Raw genomic sequence first — 21,960 nt, forward strand, 5'->3', positions numbered from 1 at the left:
TTAGTTACATTTTTACAAAAAATATTCTAAGACTATGTTACCTGAAAAAGCAATTAGTTTTATACATTTGATCACTACTGTGTAGTGATTTCTCTGTTTTGCATTGGATGGCCAGTTCAGCACCTCTATGCTGTCTGACTGGTGTGATAGTGAGAGAAAAAAGAAAAAAAAATCAGCTTCCTTCAAAAGAGAAAGAATACAGCTGTAAAAACTGCTGTTGAAAATTCTGGATCAAGTATATTATTTTAGCTAATTTGCAGCTTTTTAAGGTATCACTTCTAAATTGTCTCTGGAATGAGTGCACTAATTGCTTTGGACTTAGAGTTTATGAGTTATTTCACATAATAACAGTGCAAGTTTTTGCATGTTATTTCTATGTCAATGTAACTAAGATTGTGAGTTTAATACAAACATTGAGGTATTGGCATTGTTGTGCTACCCTTTAAAGCTCTCTGCTTCTGAAACAGTGTCATAAATCAACAAGTGTTGCAAATAACCCCGTAGTAAAAGGACAAGAGGCACAGATGGGGTGTTGACTTTCACAGCACCTTTTATTTTCAGCAGTGATTTTGATGTGGCCATACTCAATGCTCAAAAAAATTAAGAGTATAAAATGCGTGTATTTTAAACTCTGCAGCTATGAGCTACTGCTCAAATTGTATGAGGTTCATGTCTGCTAATGCAAAAATCACTTTGGCTCAATCCCAGGGTATGTTCTGCTTGTCATGCCTAGACTGGCTCCTGCATTTCAGGCAGCCTTCCAGATGCAGAGACATTGGCATTTTCAGGATATCACTTGGCTCTTACTTTGAAGTTCACATCTTTCTGCTGACATAAATGAAAACTGCACAAGACCCCTGAGCACGTACAGTTTGGAGATGATGATGAGGTAGAGCATGATCTTGCTGTTAGACTAGGACATTTCTGTCCTGGTGCGTTCTCAGGCCAGACGCGGCAGTCAAAAGGGAGAGTGAATGTATCTGCAGTTTTGCAAATGCTGGTGATTGTGGAATAAACGTTAAAATCATGGTACAAGCAGTAAGGAACTGAAGCTAAATGAGATAGTTTCATATCAAACATAGTTAAAGTTAACAAAGTCTAATAAAACCTCAAACTTACAACTTTTTGTGTAATCGTGCTGTGCCACTGGAATAAGTTGTGATGAATTATTTTAGGCAAATGCCACATACCAAAGAGTGAAGTTACAGCCCAAACTCCACAATTTAACTCTTTGTTTCATCTGTTTACAACCTGCTGCTTTCCACCTCTTCTGTTTTTGTCTGGTTTGAAATTAAAATTCTCTGCCATTGTAATTTCTGGAGTTTGCAGGCAAGTCTAACAGAATTCCTCTTTCTCTTCTTTTCTAGCATGCCATCAGAAATGCTGCTGAAGATATTTTCCTATTTAGATGCTGTGTCCCTACTGTCTCTTGGTTGTGTGAATAGACGCTTCTATGAGTTGGCCAATGACAAGTAAGGAAGAGAGAAGGTCTCAGTTTGTGCCCTAGTTGTGTTTACCTGAATTATGAGTCTTTCCAGTTCAGTTTCTCTGATGCCAGAGCACCTCTGGGCAGTTACTCTGCTGAAATTGCCCTGCACAGCGTACAGTACATGTTGCATGCAATTCTAGCTGTGCAGGGCCTGTTGTTTATTGGGGGTTATGAGGCAAAAACTAAATCCAGTGCTTTGAAATGTTGGTGTTAGCACTTTTTTAATTTTAAAATTTCTATATATTTATTTGTATTCACATGGACCTGCAGAAACTTTTCGGTTCAGGTGATCCTTAATGGTGTGTTGCCAGTAGCTTTATGGAATTGTAGCTTTGACAATTTTGAAGTCCTGCATACTTTATTCTTTCATTAGATTTTTGAAGAGGAATTGATTCAATCAAATGATCCACTAGTGGTTTTTATCTGTTGCTCTGTTTGTGACTCTTTGGTGACGTCTAAATGAGAACAAAAGAGACAAAGATAAATACCGACACGTTTTTTTAATAAGGATTGCTTATACAGAGTTCATAAATTGCTCCAACCAATATCATGATAATTTTGTGAAAGGGTAAAGAGGAGACACTTGGGTTGGTGTGTGATAACTAGGATCTGGGCATCCTTTTCTTTGTAGGATTCTACTGCATTAGTGTTGTTTGAATGAGAAAATGTCTTCCTCTATAGGAAGTTGCTGTACCAGGTATGAGTCTATTTCTCCCTTATTTACTAAAAATTGTGTGGTGAATTAGTTGGTTTACCTTGGCATTAATACCTTTAGAACTGATGAGTTTAAAGGGAAGATCTGTAATCCAGATTTAGGTTTTGAGGGTAGATAAAAATTGCATAGTTGACACAAATTACCAATCTTGGTATGTGTTTTCCACTTCAGGATGGTGAAGCAGGATAAAATCACTGTGGCTGTCCAGGGGAAGATGATTCATCTGTCTCCATCTCGACAATGTCTGTTTCCATTTTCTAATCTCAATAGAGATTAGTGTGCGTGCACAAATGAGACTTTGGAAAGAGTTAGTTTCCCTTATCTAGGAGCCTGACTGGTTCAGGGGGGACCAGGTAATTTCTTCCTGATGGATTTTCCTGGACCTTCTCAAGACCCTGAATCTTGCAGTGAATGAACAGAAGTTTTAATGGGAGTCACTGCATATTTCTGTGACAAATCTGACTGTGGTTTTTAGGATATTTCTGGTGTCCTGGATGTACAGGGAGCTGTCCTTGTTGCAACAGGACCATCAGTCTTTCATTGTGCTATGTCTGTGCTGCCTAATGCAGTGGTTTGTCTTTGGGCTGTTCACTTGAACAGTTCTTGGCACTGATGTCTCTCCAGTGTAACTATTGAGGACAAGGAAATGTTTATGACCCTCCCTTTCTGTACCCTCCTTGTCACAGCATGGGATATTCCAGCCTTCCTACCATGCAGTGTGGGAAGTTCATGGGTATGGTCTGCCTGTGAAGGCCTGAGGATTCTGATCACCAGCAGAACGTGCTTGTGTGAGAGGAAGTGAGAGCACAGGGCAAAGTCTTTGCCACTGTGGTCAAGTGATGACTGATGATGATGTGTCTGATTCTGGCATCTGAGTTAGCAGTAGAAGATTTGTTTGGTTTGTTGTAGTCATGTTCAGTAAGAGACCTTGAGATGAGTATTAACAATTTGAGGCAAGAAGGGCAGGGCATGTATTCTGCTGTGAAAGAGGCAAACTTGTGCTTCCCTGTTGGATGACTTTTTGATTTATCTGCCCTGACTTCTTCAGAAGTTGAGGATGAAGGGGAAGTGATACCTTCCTAAACACTTGTGATTCCAAGTCCTCCTTCATCTTCTTCTCTGTCTCCCTGCCCTAGCTGAATTTTTGAGTTTCTTGAACTAATTTCTTTGCTTGCCCAACACTGTTTTGGGAAAGGAAGATGCAATATGTTTCTGAGAGTGAGGATGAACATGGTAGGTATTTGTCCTTAGTCTATCTTCAGTCAACTAAATTGCCTGAGCCTGCAACTTCAAAATGCAGGAAATGCCTAGTACTAAGCCCTGTCTTTTCAGCATCATACAGTAAGATGCAGAGTATCTCTCTCCATCAAAGGATATCTTTTTTTGGGAAGGAGTTTCTAGTTATCAGGAAAGTTTTATAGGAGGTTATTTTACTGGGTGTTTTAGGCTGGTGAAGACCAATTGGATGATACACAGCTCAAATTCCCCATGTGATGTTATGTTAAGGACATCTCTCCTTTTTTCATGACTGGACAGTTCTAAACTGCTTTGGAGTTAAAAAAAGAACTTTCCCCCTCCATCAGAAATGTTTTTATACTGTCTGGTAACTTGGCTACCCTTTATGGTCTTAAAGTAGAAGGATTTTAAAACTTTGTTTCAGTTATTGGGGATTGTTCTTTATGTTACCCTTCCCACTCTGCTTTTGGTGAATGGAAGGTTGAAAACTCATGTTGACTGTGAACCCACCTTTACCAGTTATGGTAACTTATTGGTCTGTGTGTTTTAGACACTTTTGTCTTAAAAAATGGCAGTGGGGAATTCTGTCTATATCTGCAGAGCAGCAGGCTGGAAGGTTTTTGCGAAATTCCTGGGTCTGCTTGCATCAATAACCAGAGCTGGCTCTCAATATGTGGGGAGTTATTCTCAGTAGCTAATGAATTGAGAATGCTTTTGATGGGTAGGAGGCAGTGTGGAATGGATCTAGTCCTTGAATACTTTAAGGAGAAGGGAAGATGCCATACCATACATGCTAGTGTAAGTTTGCCTGAGGATAAGTGAGAACTGGTAGCCTTGCTGATAAATGGTAGAAAATGTCTCAACTATTTGTTGCCCTCACTAGTAATTTTCTTCAGTGCAGTTATGTACACTGTGTGTCTAGCATTTCAAAATTAGAAAACTTATTGGCAACCTATATTCACAGATTATTGATTGAATTTTTGTAGGTTCCTGGACTCAATGTTCTGTGAATTGTCCTAGAGATACTGGGGTGTGCTAGAGATACTGGGGTGTGAGGGGCTGAAATGTGAACTAATAGTTTTCCTGGCATGAAAGAGATGAACCCATCGTTACAGTCACATATTTCTTTGACTTCAGAAAGTCATGTCTTCTCTGGGCTTTTCCAAAGAGAGTGCAGAAAGGATTGAAATTACATTAGTACCACCAAACAAAGGTGATTCTAATTGTCCTCCTCAGCTGAACTGAGAAACTTGAAGTCTACAGATGGTCTTTGTTGAATAGGAGATATTAAACCACTTTTTCCACTAGCTGATTTTCTATGAGGAGGACACATCATTGTTTTAGGGTGGAATTTTCAAAAATTTCTGCTTAACCTTTATCAGTTTTCACTTACTTGCTGACTGACTGTGCTGTCACAGAGCTTCATCCTGGATCCCATATTTTTGAGAAGACAGACAAGACTGGTTTTTTGCTAACACTATGCTCAGTGGTAGCTGAGATGTGCATGTAAAAATGAAGTGACTATTCTTGAAATTTACTCCTCTTTATTCTATTTTTATTTTCAGTGGAATTTGGCTGAAACTTTATTCCAATTATTTGCAACCAAAATGGAAAATGAAGTCTAAACAAACAGAAGCTGTTTCTTTGGGCCGTGCTGCTCTACATGATAAAAAGCCTGGGTACTGGAAGAAAGAATACATCTTCGAACAAACGTGTGCCTTCAAGACTAGAGTAATGCGACTCGTTAAATTTCTAGATCCTTACACAGGTCTTCCATGTAAAAACACAGAAGCTATGAAGTAAGCAATGCCTTGTCACAAAGATTTACTTCAGAACAATGTACAAAACATTAATGGCTTGGAGTAGTATAGAATTAGAGCTATAAAATGTATATCATAATGGAATGATACAATGATAATCTATAAATGACTGAAACTGAGTCGCAGTTAGTAGAAATGTAAAAATTCTGTTGAAAGCATAGTTTAAATTTTATCACTTTGAGAATTTGTTTTTAAACACTCCTCTCCCCTCTCAATTCCTAAATAACAGAGTCTCTGGCTTGAGTTGGATAATTGTTCTAAAGGACAAAAATGGAAAAGAACATGTAGTAGAGAATCCAAAACTATCATTTAAGGACACATCTGTTACCATACTTTGGTATGGTACAGACTGGCCATGCTTGGACATCCTGTCAACCCTAAAACTGTTTGGAGTTACACCATTGCTTCCTGACCAAAACAGACCTCCCAGCAAGAATGGGTGAGTTTTAATATAGGATTTTTGAGGATTTTTTGGGTGTAACTGATTGATAATATGTCTGTAGGACCTATCTGACATTTGTTTGATTCAATAAGTTAACCCTTCATTTGAAAGCCTCCCCGCAGTAGTTCTTTCTATGTTCTTCTCTTTGGTAGAGCTTTTTAGAGAGGAATAGTAGAAATAGTATAATCCAGCAAGCTATGGCATTAATTCATAGGTTAATTGGCATGTGATATGCAGGCTGATAGGTCCTGACTTGGAAAGCTGAATCTAAGCCCTAGAGCATGAAAGAAAAATGTAAATCTAGAAGACTTTATTGTGAGAAATTTAGCTTGGAAGAGTTAATCAGTATTTATGTGGCTACAGTCAGGTATTCTATGTTGTTAAAATTTATTTTCTGTCTGGTAGGTGTGTATATGAATTTAGGGAACTTGATGTTTAACTATGTGTGCAGTCTTCAGTACATGCATATGAAGTCACACAGTCCACAGCATGTCTCTTGTTTTTTAATTTACATGTGTACAGTGGTTTTTGTCATTATATTCTAAAAAATAAATGAAAAGTGTTTATTTGAGGTATTTGGTTGCTGTCAAGGAGTTTTGCCCACATCTGGGCCTGTGTGTATAGTAGGTACAGAGTCAGCTGCCTGCTTCTTACACAAAGCCCCTGGCCATAGAGCTCTGAAAAGAGGGAATTGGTCACCTACAAAACATCTGGTTCTTCAACCATAAGCAGAGTATATACTTATAAAACAAATAAATCAAGAGAAGCCTTTTGTATAAAGTTAACTGAACAAGTCTTGCAGTCAAATTATGTGGGAAATGTAGTTGTTTTACCGAGATGATGATTCATATGTAGAAAATAAAAAAGCTTGCAGGCAGTTGATGTGTTTATTTCACAGAGTTACAAGTTTTAGAAATTGTGACTAGAGATGAAGTCAGTGGTTTCACCAATTTCAGTATGTCATTGTTTAGACTATAAGGCAGTAGTGCAGGGACAGGCCTGATTGACTTAAAGATGGAAAAGGTTGATGTTGATCAAGAAGAAATGTTTTACTGTAAGGGTGGTGTGACACTGGAATGGGTTGTCCAGGGAGGTTGTGGATGCCCCATCCCAGACAGTGTTCAGTGTTTGATTGTAGGTGGTATTACAGTGATACTATGTGGAAGTCTAGGAACTGTTTTGAATATAGTAAGAGCCTGAGTCTGAAAAGGATTTGAGGAAGACTTCTTCATTCTGAGTAGGTAATGCAAACTCTTACTTACTGCCCTTTTTTAAAATGCATCATTAGTTAATAAGAGTGTTCATGAACTTATATTTAAGATTTTTTTGGAGCTAATGGCTTTAATTATAGGTAAAATATAGAAAAAAAATCTAAAAAAGGAAAGCTTCCTGTAGCACATACTTTTAATTTATTATATGTACAGTTTGATACTTTCCTTTGAATTTTGCTTCTCAGTGATTTCATCTAGTATCAATAGAGTATGAAAAACAAGTTATAAAGTAATTCCGTATCTTGAAAAATTGGGCAAGTACGTAAGTTCTTTTTTTAAGCATGTTTTAGAAGATCGTAGTGTTTTTTATTTCTTTTCTTGTTAGGGGTTGAGATCCTGCTAGTACACTGTGGTTGTTCAAATGTATGGTTTATGATTCTGCATGGCAAATGCTTTCAAAACCATTTTCATCATGTGCTGCTGGTCAGACTTTACAGTTAAAAATGAAATTAAACTGAACTTTTACATGAATAAGGAGACACAGCCTTTTTACTTCATTCTGTATGTTCTTTTCAAAGACCTCGTCGATTTTCCTTGATTGCTGAATACCCTCTTGGCAACCTGACTGAAAGTAGTGTCGCAGTTGGTGCTGATGAGCTTGTCCAGCTCTTCAGTCTGAGTCCAGGACTGTTAGTAGGAATTTGGAAGGTAAGATAACATTTTGTTTCTGTATTTTATTATGATTTGAATGAAAAAAAAAAAAAAAAAAGGCTTGTAGTTTGGGTTTGAGGAGGGCTTTTTTTTTTAATCTTCCTTTTTTTTCCCCTTTGGATTTTGAAAGATCTTGTCTAAACTAGTAACCACAAAACACATGTAGGGACAGTAAGTGGAAGATTTATTGTATCCTGAAGAGCTGTCACAGGAGTATATATACTTTTTTAAAAAATCCACTTCTAATTAAGAGATCAGTTATCTATCATTCCATATTAGATGCTGTGTTCAATTTTATTTATTTTACAGTCTTCACATGCCCAAGTTTGATATGCTCGAATAATTTTAAATGGAATGATTTGAGAAAAGAAGTGCTTCTTCCTCTGATTCATGCCATTACCTGCCCATGCCACTCAAAGTGATGAGTTCCCACATAGCAACTTAATTTTAATCTACATCACCAGGTAGCTGTATCCTGCTCCAGCAGCAGGAATGCTGTAAATGGTGCCCTTTTGGGGGTATTAAATTCTTGGTATTAAGAGTCTAGGTTAAGCAGTTAGCCTCTGTCGGGTAAGTGTAGACATGAATGTCTTTAGAGGGCAGTGCCGAACATCTGAAGTCGACTTCAGAAGGAATCTGCATCTTTGCATGGGATGCACTGGCACCTCTGTGTCTGCCTGTGGCTATGTAGGTCTGGGTGCTATGGAGGCCTGTTTCAGGTGTTCTGCTCTTGGTCTGAATTGAGAGGTGGTAGCCCTTTTTTCCTCCCCTCAGCCATGCTCTTGATGTAGACTTAGGTTATTTGGAACTTTCCTAAGGGAGGCTGTGAGCAGTTCCTCAAAGTTGTGTCTAATCTCCAGCTGCAAACATGCTGCCTCAAATGTACACAATCGCCAGAGGCAATGTTTAAAAGTGCAGAAGGACTATTTCTTTCACTCCTACTTAAAGGTAAGAGTGAAAATCCATTTCCTGGAAAACTTGAAAACCTGACTGGCATAAACCCATTATTGGTTGTTTCAGTCTGTGAAAATCTCTGCTAAGTGAACAGCCATTTCTCTCTTATCTTCAGACGTTTTGTAGATGGGTGCCCCTGTATTGTTGGCTCTCTGGTCTTGCTCATGCATTGGCCCCATCCATGCTCAGAAAGAGAGATCTTTCAGCACCTGGAAATGGTTCAGTCATAACCAAGTTTCACATCATTGTTAAGAATCGAGTGCCTCACTCCAGTATATTTTCCCTGCTTGCTTTTCTGAACAGCAGTTCTTATTCTCTGTGTAGGCAGAGTAATATGAGGTAGTTAAGTGTCAGTGGGTGTAATAATTGTAAATGCCACACGTCTTGTTTTTTGCACATATCTGCATAACAGAAACCAAGGGCAGGTTACGTGGGCCTTCTGGTATTTGGACAGAGAAAGACTGAGAAATTATGAGATTGATAGATCTCCCTAGTTAAATCTTTTATAGCTGTAATTTTGCACTTTGAAAATACAGGAGCAGTTAAAAAGCCAAAAGTTTGAATAGAGGATGTCATTTTCTGGTAACCTAGAGAGATGAAAACAGTAGTTGCCCACATTTCAGGAGAGTAATAGACTTCTGGCAGGGAATTATTTTCCTATTGACTTCTGTGTTTGGAAATGCAGGATTTAAAAAAATGCATTTAAAGAAAAAAAAAAACTTGATATCCTAGTATTGTGTTCTTGAAGTAAATATATACCTCTGTCTCTAGTTTTCGCATTGATGTTTTCTCTGTATAGACATCTGTAGAAGGTTATGTTTTTAATGTTTTCCTAGGACTAAATAGTCTGGTGAAGACATGTTTTTTACTTTGAAATTCACAGTTTCTATTGAATAATTCTGTATTCCTCACTGATGTTAGCCCTCTTTGGAAATAGTTCTTTACATGGGAAAATAATCTTGATGTTTCAGCAGTTGGGAGTAAGTGCAGTTTGATTTTGTTTAGGTATCTTTTTAAAAGTGGTTATTAGAAGCTAGGGGCAATTCTTGGAGCTCTCATAATTTTTGCCTAGACATAGGTAGTTTCCCTCTCTTTCCCTGTAATACAGAAATTCTGTAATCTTTTATATATATTCTGTACTCTTGTGAAAAAACAGTAAAGGTTTTAGGAGTCCAAGTATTAAAGCAAGCCATTACTAACATTATTACAGTAACTGGCAGAGTAATAAGCGGCAGCATTTATCTATGAATTTTAATGCTCAGAAAGACCTTGTGAAAAAAAGAATTTCCAGATAAAAATACATATACTTTAATTAACTTTTCAGGAGAAAAATGAAATTGCTTTTGTTATGGCGAATCTTCATTATAATCAACTTCTTGAGAGAAGCATTTTGGGTTCTGCTACTGTGTAAGTTTGGTTTTCCTTTGTGGGAAGTAAAGATAACCTTTTGAATAAAGCTTTGAGTTTTACAATTAAAATTGCCTGCTGGTAAGATGCTTATGTTTAGGCAGTAATTAACTATTCTTGTGTAATATAAACAACAGTTACAGTAAATACAAAAATGTAGAAGCATTTTCATACTAAAATATTGCCATCATTATGCTATTGTGGAGATAATTTAGTTAAAAAAGTGTACTAGTACTGGCTGTATTGAGAAAGTTAGAAATACACTGCCCATACTTTCTCCCTTTTCATAAGCAGTCTTTTTATTTCCTCTTCCTATCTGAAACAGTGATAGAAAAGAGGGAGACATTTCAGGAAGTAGAGAAGTAATCTTTGGCTGTGTAAGAGGGGAGAAAAATTCTGGTAAACTGGTGAGGTGCTTGCAATTATCTTTTAGTCCTATTCAGAGAGTAGCAGGGTTTCCTATTAAGTGTTTGTATATGTGTATATTGCAGTGTATAATGTAATACCTGTTTATACATTATAAACTGTTTAAAAATACAATTTTTTTTTTTTTTTTTAGCTTTAGAACAGTATTTGGGGAATTTATTTGCCACTCCGCTTTCTAGTCAGATACTTTTGTATCTACCAGTAGTCTTAAATGCCCACTATAACTCAGTGTGGCTCTTCTCTCACAGAATGTAAGATTTAACACCTTCTCTCTTAGTACCAGATTGGATCCTGTGTAGAAGTTGCTCAGTTGCCTCTGGCATGTGGTCACTTCAGGTCATTTATGTGCAGTAGTTATTTAGTTAGGCACAGGCAAAATAATTTCAATATTTGCTATTTCAGAGAAGTCTCTAGAGCTAGTGGGCTTTTAGATTTGTAGTTAAGCTGATGCTTTTTTCTTTGTTGAAGACAAATCCGTGTTTTGAAGTTTAACAGATGTACCTTTTAAAGTTGACTGCCATATTTTCTCCCTTTGGCTGGGCTGAACAGCTGATCAGCAGTTTTAGACACTGTATTAGTTTAAAAGAAGTGTGATGAACTAGAGATGTTTGATTTCAAAACTGTCTTAAGATGACAGTCTCAGTGTAGGGCTGTATGTTACATCTCTATTAAGTCATGTTCCCCCTTGCTAAATTCTATTATTTTTCTTTTTTTCAAGTCAATATACTCCTCCACCTAATCAACCTTTACTGGATGATATTGACTCAGAGTATGGACTGCATGACTACAGCCTGCATCTTGACCTTCATGGCAGAACCTGCATGTACCTGTGTGGATCATTCAAGCGCCTCTTCTGCAGAAAACGTAAAGTTGACAGAACAATGATGTTTGTTTTAGAAATGATCCCTGTCTTTCCTTCTTGTATCCAGTTTCTCTCTTTTAAGGGGTGAAACTGAAATGGAATTTTAAGAGTAAGATGTCTGTTAGTTGTGTGGTTTCTTTATATCTGCATGGTGCTTTGTGTGGCATCCTAAGGCTGCTCTGTAAGAAGTCTGCCCATTGTTACATTTTTATAGTGTCAGGCCTGGGACTGAATTCTTCAGATTGTCAGGGTCTTTTCTTTTAGTTCTCTGCTGCATTAATAATGCGGTGGCATAGCTCTTGGTGCAGGCTGATGTTTCTTTCAGTTGTATTTTATAAAGGAGAGACAGTTTGTCCTCGTACAATTTGGAAGCTTATTTCTGTAGAATTCTCCTTGAGTATACTTTGGATGCACAGACAGATTGAAAATATAGATAAATTTGTAGAAGTTACTGTGAACTTTAAGATCTATAGGGTTTTTTTGGTGAGCTTGAGGTTGCCTGTTCTGGCATCTCGTCATTGTGTAGTAAACAATTTCAATCATTTTTTTTAACTGCTGCTTCATTCTGTTTTCAGCACTTCTTTCCATGAGACGTGATTGACCATCCCTGTTATTCTCATACAGCCCAAATTCATAATTGTACTGAGGTTTTGAAAAATACATGTGTGATCTCTCTTTTGACATAACTTCAGCATAAATTCCTACAGCTACATAGCTGTCTTTCTGTAAGCAGAGACAGATTAAAATATTAAAATTAGACATTGTCATGAATTTAATTTAGAATTAAGTACTGTAAATTAATTATTGCTCCCAAATAATTTTTTTTTGTATCGGCAGTAATTTTTTTTATCCACACTCCTGAGCAGTGCGGATTGCAGAACATGTTGTTTTTCGGTCAGTAGAGGGCACTGTTGTCAGACGTGAGCGCTTTTACCGGGCTACAGAATTTCCCCGTGATTTGGTTTGGTTTTTCTCGTTGGTGTTTGGTGATTCCAAGAGCTGTCATTTAGATGGCAGCCTTGTGCAGTGTGGAGTGTAGTAGTCCTTGAACCTGAAATATACCTGAAATACATTTTTCAGATTCCAGAAAAGTTGCAAGCTTAAACTAAATGAATAATTCTACGGCTAAAACTTCAGTGAAAGTCTATGCATGTAGCAAGAAATCTTACCTGAAGTGTTGTGTAGTACAAGAATCCTCTTTATATTATCAGAAAAAACCCCAAAACTTCTCAAAATTGGCAAGAGGATTGAGTTTTTGGAATTGTGTTGGTTGTTCTGGTTTAGCTGAATGTCATATTTTGTTTTCTAAAATGAAAATGTTATGCTCCTAGCAATACAGTTGCACAAGAAAAAGTATTATGTGGCATACTTCCTTTCTTGATACCACTTTCTTGCTGCTTAGAAGCTACTTCCACAAAAGATTAAGCTGATAAGCTGATCTTTATGCAAATTTTAGGAAATGTCCCTGAGCTACAGTTGTGATGCCATCTCACTTTGCAAGTTACAGAATCTGTTTTATGCTCACAAGTGTTTTCTGAATTACTGGTTTTGTGACCTTCAGCAGTGTGACAGCCACCAGATTCTGGTCTCACAGGACATCAGGCAGCTGAAGCCATGGTTCTGCAGACAATAAGCTCATTTGTCAACTTGTCCCTTCCATGTGCTCACACAATAATTCCTTGTGGAAAATGCTTGACTTCCTCCTGAAATGGTGTAGTGATGCAGCATATGGTTGTCTGCTGTCACATTTTTCATTCTAAGTTGTTGTTCATTTTTCTCATTTTGGTGAACATGGTGTTGCTGAATGTAGTGGCCAGGTTTGTCCAGACTGGTTGTGTTTGCTGGTTTGTGTTCTGGTTTTAGGCTCCCTTCTAATAATATTCTTTGTCCCTTCCTCTGGGAGGACTCTGAAGCATGGAAGTCTGCAATGTTCTTGTCTTGCTATTTTTGAAAGTTCTCTACTGAGTCCAGTTTTATTTTAAATTATAGACATGCCCATGGCAATTTCTACAACTTGAGGCACAGATCAGTTGTCAGCTATTATACTGTTCTTTTACTTATTTATTGGTTTTCATTAGGGAGCTCTAGGCCTTCCTAGGTTACCAGAGAATGCCCATTTGTATTTTGCAGAATAACTGATTTATTTGTTCAATATTAATATTTATCTGCTTTTTGTTAGTGTCTATTAGTATTGAGCTTCATTTTGCTACTCTGTTTGCAATTCTTTTTGCAGAATTCTTAATATTAAATTAAAAAAGTTATGTCACACTTCATTGAACCAAGTAGATGGAGTGTATATGGCTTCAGATTTTTTTTTCTGTTATTAATACTTACATTACAGTAATTAGCTGGTTTGCCACTGTTTGGGCTGGGGTTTAGCATTTTGTTTTATTCTCCTTTTCATGTAAACAGAATTGGCAATATGGTCTCACTGGCAGATAGTGTAGGGTGAATATGCTAAATACTTTGTAACTGAATTGAAAATATTTAGAAAACTTTCCTTGTTTTCAGGAAGGTATGACAGGCTTTTCTCCCAGAAGACTCCCAGAAGCTATGAATCCAGCTTCTTAATAAATACTTTTGAAGTGTATTTTTACCTAGGTTTTCAACTTTTTAAGCACAGCTTTGTACCCACATGGTAGTTTAAGCTTTGACTTTTCAATGTCATTTCTTGTTGATGTAAACTGATGTGATGTGCTTGCAAAATGTGAGAGTTGATTTTTGTGTATTTAGAGAGCTTTTAAGATTTGTTTGTAAAATTTCATATCAGGCTTTTGAAATGTTTTGCTTGACCTTGAAGATTGATTTGCAAGTTTAAATAACCGTTTCAGTGTCTTAAGGCTGGTTGTTGGCACCAGAATTAGTGTTAAGCACAGCTTTTCCTCTGAAAATACCAATCAAATGACAATTTGCAACAAAGGCTTGGTTAGCAAAACAAACTTCCTTGGCTTTTAGCTAAAATAAGTACTCCGGAACTATTGGTCTATTTGTTTCTTTCCCCTGAAGTTTGTCTACATGATATATGTTCTTTATTACCTTTACTTGGAAATATTTGTTCCCTATAACTTACTCTGCTGCTTTGCTGCTATGCGTGTCTTGCATAAACCAAGGACTAGAGATGTTATAAGGGGACAATGAAACAAAGTCTGGATCAGGCTGAAGAAAGCCCTGTCCAATTTGCTTTCTCTGTGTTTCTCTTCATATGTTTAACATAGCTTGTTCTGTCCTTTAATTTCATTTTCTTATGTGACTGGGGTGAGGAAGGGAAGACTTCAGTACTTAGCCTGCAGTTTTGCTGGCACTGCCTGCTGGATGCAGCCATTTAACTCACAGCCAGCCTTTCTGATGTTGCTTCTTCTGTCTGTGGCCTCATGCTGCTACTTCAGCTTGATCGAAGGAGAATCACAGGCAAAACACTTCCTTTTTCACTCTGTCACTTCCATCTTAAACCTCTGCAAGCCCCTTAGCTTGTTACCTTACCATCCAGGACCTGCTACTGGATCCTGACAGGCATTATATTCCTGGGAATTCCTTCTCGCCCTTCTCATTTGTCTCCTGCAAGTCCTAGATATTTTCTTTTTTGTACTGAGGTCTCTAGTGCTTTTGTTTTGCTCTTTTGAGAGAGAATCTCTTGTTCAAGGAAACTTGTCTAAGGGATGTCCTACCAAGAAATCTGCTTGTGTCATGTGATGCTTTTATTTTCACTTTTCTTTGTAGTCAGATTGTGTTCATTATAATGTTCCCAAACTTATAATTAGAATGTTGGAGTCCCTGGTTCCTCCTCTGATAGCAAAGGGAAAAAAAAAAAAAAAGTCAATCTCTTCTGAGAGAAGAGATACCAAAGAAATATGGATATACGTAGTAGTAAAAAAATCACAAATCATAGTAGTTCTGCCAAAAAAACCCCAAGAACCAGGAGTTTTGGAAAGCTACTTTAAAAAAAGTTAAATTCATAATTTAAAAACTTGATTCAAATCAAATCATAATGCATGTCAATTTAAATGATGCAATATCCTTTCTAAGGAGAAATTGTTACCTGTATACCCTTTTTATTGGGTTGAGTTTCCAGTTAGAGATGGAAGTGTTGAATATGAAATTTACTCCTTGCATCCTTGTGTAAGTTCTTTAGGTGCCATTCCTATTTTTATGCTAAAAAATACAAAAGAATTTTTAGCTGCTATTTCTGCTGTGGATCACAGAATCAAACTTCGAACTGCAACTTAATTCCTCTATGAAGTGCTTGATATTTAGCTGTTGGTGTATGGCAGGGTTTCTTATTGGTGAGTGAGATGAAAAAGACATGAAAAGGAGAACATTTACAGCGTACTTGGACTGAATTTGATTTATACTGCTGTAATGTTGTATATTGTTTATATTTTCAGGTGACATTGAAAATGGATACCTGAGGCTCAGAGTTGTAAACTTGAAGGATAATAGGAAGCACTTTCCTATTACTGGGACACTTGGCATATGCTGGGAAACAGATGTGTTTAAAGGCAATGTAAAGGTCAGAAATATTTTTTTGTTTGTGGAAATGCTTATCTCAAAACAGAATTATGTTTGTGCATCTTAAATATGCTAATTTTAAAACAATTTTTTGATACGTAGAAGGTGTCTGTTACTAGACAAAGACCTGTGTTCCAATATTTTAAAAAATAAGTGAATTTTGAGGAAAAACATTTTCTGCTTTCTCTCATAGTGTGTGGATTGCATGCTAGACTCATTCATGTAATGTGTGTTATCACTCCAGTGCTTTCCACTCAGCAAAGATGCTGTGGCTGACCAGCCTTGCTTGTAAATGCTGGACAAAAAAAAAAAAAAGAAAAAATACTGCAGATGTACTTTTTGTGAGGGCTTTTTTTGGGTTTGATGTGAGGGTGGGTTGGTTTTTTTGTTTTGTTTTGTGGTTTTTTGTTTGTTTTGGGTTGGTTGGTTGGTTGGGGTTTGTTTGTGAGCAATAAGCCTTGAACCTCTGGGGAAATACTCTGCAGTTCTGTGGTGTGTATGCAGTGAAAGTTAGGAACTGCTGGGGAATGTTAAAATGCCAGTGGCCACAGGGAGAAACTACAGACCACATCCACACAGTCAGCACCTAGCTCCAGTCAGGTACATCAGTCAGCTGGATTAACTTTTTATTTTTTTAGAGGAATGCTCACACATTCTGTTGGATAAAATTCCTGAAAGAGTTACTTCAAACAAAGCTTCAGATTATTTCTGTACCTTTTGCAATAGTGGTGAAGGCACATATTTTTAAATGTACTTTATCGGCGTGAATGTTTCAGAAGTTGTAAAAATTCTGATGAATGTAGTTTAAGCACTACTGAAAAATCACTTAGTTCAACACTTGATTTCAAATTTGGCACGTCTTTTGAAAAGACCCTCAAAATTAATAAAACTGCTGTTTCTGCCAATCATGTATAGATGTGGAATGAAATATTGTTTGATAAGGTGAGACTTTTTTACTGAGGCATGTGTTGACAAAACAAGGGACAATATTTTTAAACTGAAAGAGGGTAGATTTAAATTGGACATTGACAAAAAAAGGCAAAAAAATTCTTTCGCCCATGATGAGCATGGTGAGGCAGGGGAGTTGGAATTAGATGACTTATGTAAGTCCCTTCTAACCCAAATCATTCTGTGATTTTAACCCGAGTCTAATCTGTGATTCAGCTGCTTGGCAGGATTTTTTTTTTCCATGAAAATACTCCTGAGTAGTATATAAGAATTTAGGAAGTTATCTGACAGAGGAAACAGCTGTGGCTGTAGTCTTTAGTTTTTCAGTTTTAGTCTCCCTCCTATGTGCATACGGCATAAATTATATTGAGTGTTTGTTTCTACGACAAAATAAAGAATACAATTTTTTTAAATGCCTCATTTTGGGGTGACAGATAGAATTTGTCAGCATATAGCCATGGGTTGAATTCACTGTGGTCTTTACCATAAGTGTCTAAAATTCTTAAAATGTGTGGAGGCCGAATAACATCAGCCACAGAAGTAGGACATTCCACTACTTGGAATTTATTTGAATTTTGTTTAATACTCTTAAGGAAAACCAAAAAACCCAAAAGCTTTCTTGGCACTTCTGGGTTTTTTAGTAAAAAATTTAATTGCTGAAGTACAGATAGTTGGAAATTGTCATGGCTTAGGAATGGTATTCTCCAATTTAATGTTCTCACTGTAACCACTCCAAATCACACTCTCTACTGGCTCTCTCCCCTTCCTCTGCCCTGTGCTGAGCTGGAGGGGAGAACTGGAGGCACAAAGGTAAAGGTCAAGGTTGAGATAAGAGCAGTTTACTGGAAACAGCAATGGGAGAAGAAAATGGAGAGTAGCAGCAACAAAATTAATAATAAGAAGGTACAAGAGAGGCGAGTGATTAACATGCAAACATGCATGTGAAGGGAGGAACTCAACCTGACCATGCCACAATAGCCTGACTGAGAAGAAAACCTTTTCCTTGCTCCTGGAAATGAGATGAGGTGGTATAGAACAATGTCACTGTGTTAGCCATGCTACCTCCTGGCTGCTGCAAAAATTAACCTGATCCTGACTAGAACCAGGAAGGAAATGCATGGAAACCTCACCATCCCACCACCCAACACCATCCCACTTTACATTTTGTAATTGGCCTTATATATGCAAGTTGTCAGACCAGAAAATTGTAATTCTTTCTGGTTTCCAGTGATTCTGTAGCTCATATAAGTTTATGATACCATCATTATCAGGTTTGGTTTGAATTTTGTATTTTCAGCATAGTCTGCATTAAAAGGCTTAGGGAAACTGTGTGTATCATACTGCCTCATGTTTGTGCCATCTGCCCTTATGTTGTTTGATTGAAGTAAAGTAATAGTGAAAGCAATGTTAGAGCAACAGAAACACAACTATGTAGTACAGAGAAATAAAGCATTCCAAATGAATTTTTTTGGCATGGAATATGTTGGTTTTGGTTTATTTCTGCTTTTGGACCACAGATACAACATAATTAAGATAATTTGATTCATTTAGTGATTCAGAACTCAAGAGAATAAGGAACAGCTGATACTAACCATGACAGACAACTCCTGTGCTTCTAAGGGATATGGGAAACTATCAGTTTGCAAAGACAAAAGAATTGGCATTAACATTTTTAAATTATCTAGTTGTGTAATCTTGTAAAGAAATATTTTCAAGAATTTGTAAGAGGAGGAATTACATCAGGATTATTACTATTACCTTTTTGGGAACTGAAGCTGTGAGCCTTTCAAAAAGTACTGTATACAGCTGGCTTGGAAGGGTAATTTTGTGTGCTCTGCCTTGAGTGGTCCCTGAGTATCTTTGCAAACATTGCTACATTCACACAAGTTTAGCAACTGACATTAAGCTTAGGTTGCTTACTCATATTGAAGGGACTATAATCATTTGAATGGTAAAGTAACTAATAATTGAGAAAAACAGATGTTAAGGGCTGAAAAATGTTCAAGAAATAATGTCTGATTTGGTTTGGCAGTGGTACCTTCTGTACTGCAGTGTTTCATGTCTGTGGGTTGCAATTTTGATTTCTGTAGAAAACCTCTAAGTAAGTATTTCTTGCAATAGGTCAGTGAACCATTATCAATTTTATTTTGAGGTTTTAACCTTTGTACAAAACCCTCTGAACCCTTTATATTTCTTCTAACATCAGGGACAGATCTACTTACTGGGCCATGGGGAAATAATCTCTTCTGCTTGTGTTTGTAGGACTGCTTTGTGATGGATCTGACTCTCTTGGATGAAACTGGAAAGCCCTTCTGGTGTTTTAGTGCTCCAGTCCACATGGGATTGTCTACCAAGTCATCTGGCCTTTATGACTACATGGGTCATATTTATACTGCAGACTATGCAGATTCAGAGGGTAAAGTCTGTGTTGAGTTTGTGTGGTTGGAAGAAACCAAGGAATATATTGTGGTCAGTTTGGTGCTTTATGTAAGCACCAAAAAGGTAAATAGCTGGTATGGAACAAATTACTGACTTAATTAGGTCACTAATTTCCTTGCTTTAAAAACCAAACAAACAACCCTCCCACAATAAAAAAAAACACAAACTGATATTTAAGATTGACACCAACGAGCAAGACTGCAAATTTTCCAGTAATAAGCGCAATTGCCTAAATTTTTTTAATAGGCAACTGAGGGATCAAAGAGACATATTGATTTATGTGAGAGGCTTTCTTCTCTGTTGAACATTAGTATGTTTCTCGCTGGCTATATTTAAATTATTTTTAGGAAGATTTTTCTTTATAGACACATGTTACTGTCATTAAGGAATTGCTTCTTTTGAGAGCCATACGGTGGAGATGCCTTACCTTACATAAGCTGCACTGGTTTTGAGAACGTTGACTTTTAATGCTTAGTAATAAAACAGCATGTGTGCTGTTTGCTCCAGGTTTGTTGGAGTATTACTGGTAAATTACAGGCTTTGTTAAATGCTTTTTCCAGAAAAACGTCACTTAAATATATTTTAGTAAAAGATTGAAAGGGTAGATGGGAAGTCAGGTTTGAAAAATATGTCAGTCAAGGCATTTGTTAAGGAAGTAATGTGTAAAACCTATTTATGACGTTTCTTTAAATTCCTGTTTGTTCTGTTTTCCCATGTTCTAACCTTGTCTGATTTGAGCCTAGATACTTGCCTCACATATTGGCCTATGAGTAAGTGTCCCAATTATAAGCTAACCTCAGCTGGTGTCTGTTCATACTGAATTTATGTAACATCCAGTTGTTTTGGAAACAATGTATATCTGATAGTTTATCTAACAATATGAATACAATTGAAAATTGAATATATGTGCCTGGTCTTTCCAGTTCCTTGGAGTAAGTTTAGGATCAAATTTTCTACTTCCTGTATTTAAAAAACAAAAAAAAAAAAAAAAAAACCACAAAAAAAAAAAAAAAAAAAAACCAAAAAAAACCAAACAAACAAACAAACAAACAAAAAAAAAAAAAAAAAAAAAAAAAAAAAAAAAAAAAAAAAACCACCAAAAAAAACCCGCCAAAACAAAAAAAAAAATTACACGATACTGAGAGTCCAATGTCATTACCTGTCAGGGACAATTACATAGCTGACTGCTCTGACTTTATTATGGTAATGATTTCCTTAAAAATAAATACTCTTTATTTGTTTACATACGTTAATTGGTTTGTACAATGTTTATATGTAAGCATGTCTTCCATGCTACAGAGGTAGATAGATGTTACAGCCACAGAGTTGTATGTTAATTTGACTTTCAAAGGCAATAAGCTGAGGCTGTTACCGTTCTAGTTCACCTTGTTAACTTTACCCAAAGAGACAGTGGAAATGTTTCTACCTTTGGTCGTTAGCCAGAACAAGAATGATCAGCTGCATTTTGTCGTCTTTCTTACTGGATGCTTCTCGGGGTTTCAATCCGGTTGTTTCCTCACCCGAGATTCCAAGGCTGGCTGGTGGTTCGTGTGGGCACGAAGGGAGTGATTTTCCCTCTTGACCTCTGAAGGATTTAGGGTCTGCTGTCTGACTCTGTGTCTCTGTGTTCTGTGCTGAGCTCGGTGCTCGGTGTTCGGCGCGAGAATGATGAGGAGTCTCAAGGTCTTGCTTTTCTGGTTTCTCGCGTTGTTTATTAGTTCTTATCTTACAATTCTCTGTGTCCGGCCATGGTGTTCACAGCAGCTCGGACACAAGGCGACTCCCCTGTGTCCGGCCATGGTGTTCTCAGCAGCTCGGACACGAGGTGACTCCCCCCTGTGATGGGAGGTCGCTACCTCTTATACAGATAACTACGTACCCATTGTTTACAATTCTATGCCAATGTCTATCACCTATACTAACACGGTCATTTCTACTTTGATCCAATCCACTGAAACTATTTTGTGCCCACGTCACTGCAGAAGATGGATGCCAAGGGAGAAGAAGAAGAACCCAGGGCACCGCCCTAAAATCACCATCTTGTCCCTTTGCATCTACATTCTAAAAATCCATAACTACAAAATCTTCTGCACAGTGATAACTACACTACTCTCAGTAACACCTTTGTGACTTGCAATTCTTCTCTCTGTTGGATGTTTTTCTCATGGACCAAAATCAAAGCCTGTGTCTTCCTGGGCTCTGTGCCAGGCAAATCCCCCTGCACAGACCCCAGACCCTCTTTTTTGGGTCCCAGGCCTCTCTACCGAGGTCTGTGACTTCCCAGGGTGCCCAGAGGGATGCCCTGGACTCCAACATCTCCCCCCTTTGTTTTCACCAAAAAACACCTCTTTGGCTGCTTTGCCATATGCATTAAAGCAAACACAACTTGATCATGAGAAGAATTACAAGTCTCAATAAAATACATACAATTTTTTTCAAAATTTTCTTCCACAACCGTGAAAGGTTGAAGAAATCAAACATGCCATTCATCCGTGATCTGGTTTCTTCTCTGAGTTTGTTCACTCCATTTCCCAACCGCTCTGTGCTCTCGTGAATTGATTCTGAACCATCTGACAAATTCATGCAATACAGAAGGAAAAGAAAACGCAAGATATAAGTCCTTGCACGCAGAATGAAAGATGTCTGCAGTCTTGACACTGGTTCACATCTGCATGCTCTCTCCTCTACTCTTGAAGCCGTCAGAGCTTCTGCGCTTGACATGATTTCCACACTCTTTGCAGAAATTCACTTGTGTTCTGTATCTGCAGAAACAAAAGCTACTTCTTTGCCATAG

General features: G+C 37.4%; 1 protein-coding gene across 1 annotated transcript in view; it reads left to right on the forward strand.

Annotated features, from left to right (window-relative positions):
* The window catches only part of LOC310923628 (F-box only protein 15-like), a 24,367-nt gene extending 4,024 nt beyond the window's left edge, over positions 1 to 20,343 (forward strand). The window contains exons 3-10 of the mRNA XM_083885552.1: positions 1,368 to 1,472; positions 5,006 to 5,239; positions 5,490 to 5,699; positions 7,492 to 7,621; positions 9,903 to 9,985; positions 11,130 to 11,275; positions 15,656 to 15,780; positions 18,990 to 20,343. Of these exons, the coding sequence (XP_083741678.1) occupies positions 1,368 to 1,472; positions 5,006 to 5,239; positions 5,490 to 5,699; positions 7,492 to 7,621; positions 9,903 to 9,985; positions 11,130 to 11,275; positions 15,656 to 15,780; positions 18,990 to 19,259 (1,303 nt within the window). The 3' untranslated portion in view covers positions 19,260 to 20,343. The remainder of the gene's footprint in view (positions 1 to 1,367; positions 1,473 to 5,005; positions 5,240 to 5,489; positions 5,700 to 7,491; positions 7,622 to 9,902; positions 9,986 to 11,129; positions 11,276 to 15,655; positions 15,781 to 18,989) is intronic.
* Positions 20,344 to 21,960: the final 1,617 nt, after the last annotated feature.

The sequence above is a fragment of the Zosterops lateralis genome, assembly GCF_965231275.1.
Source record: "Zosterops lateralis genome assembly, contig: HAP1_HAP1_SCAFFOLD_152, whole genome shotgun sequence".
NCBI classification, from domain to species: Eukaryota; Metazoa; Chordata; class Aves; order Passeriformes; family Zosteropidae; genus Zosterops; species Zosterops lateralis.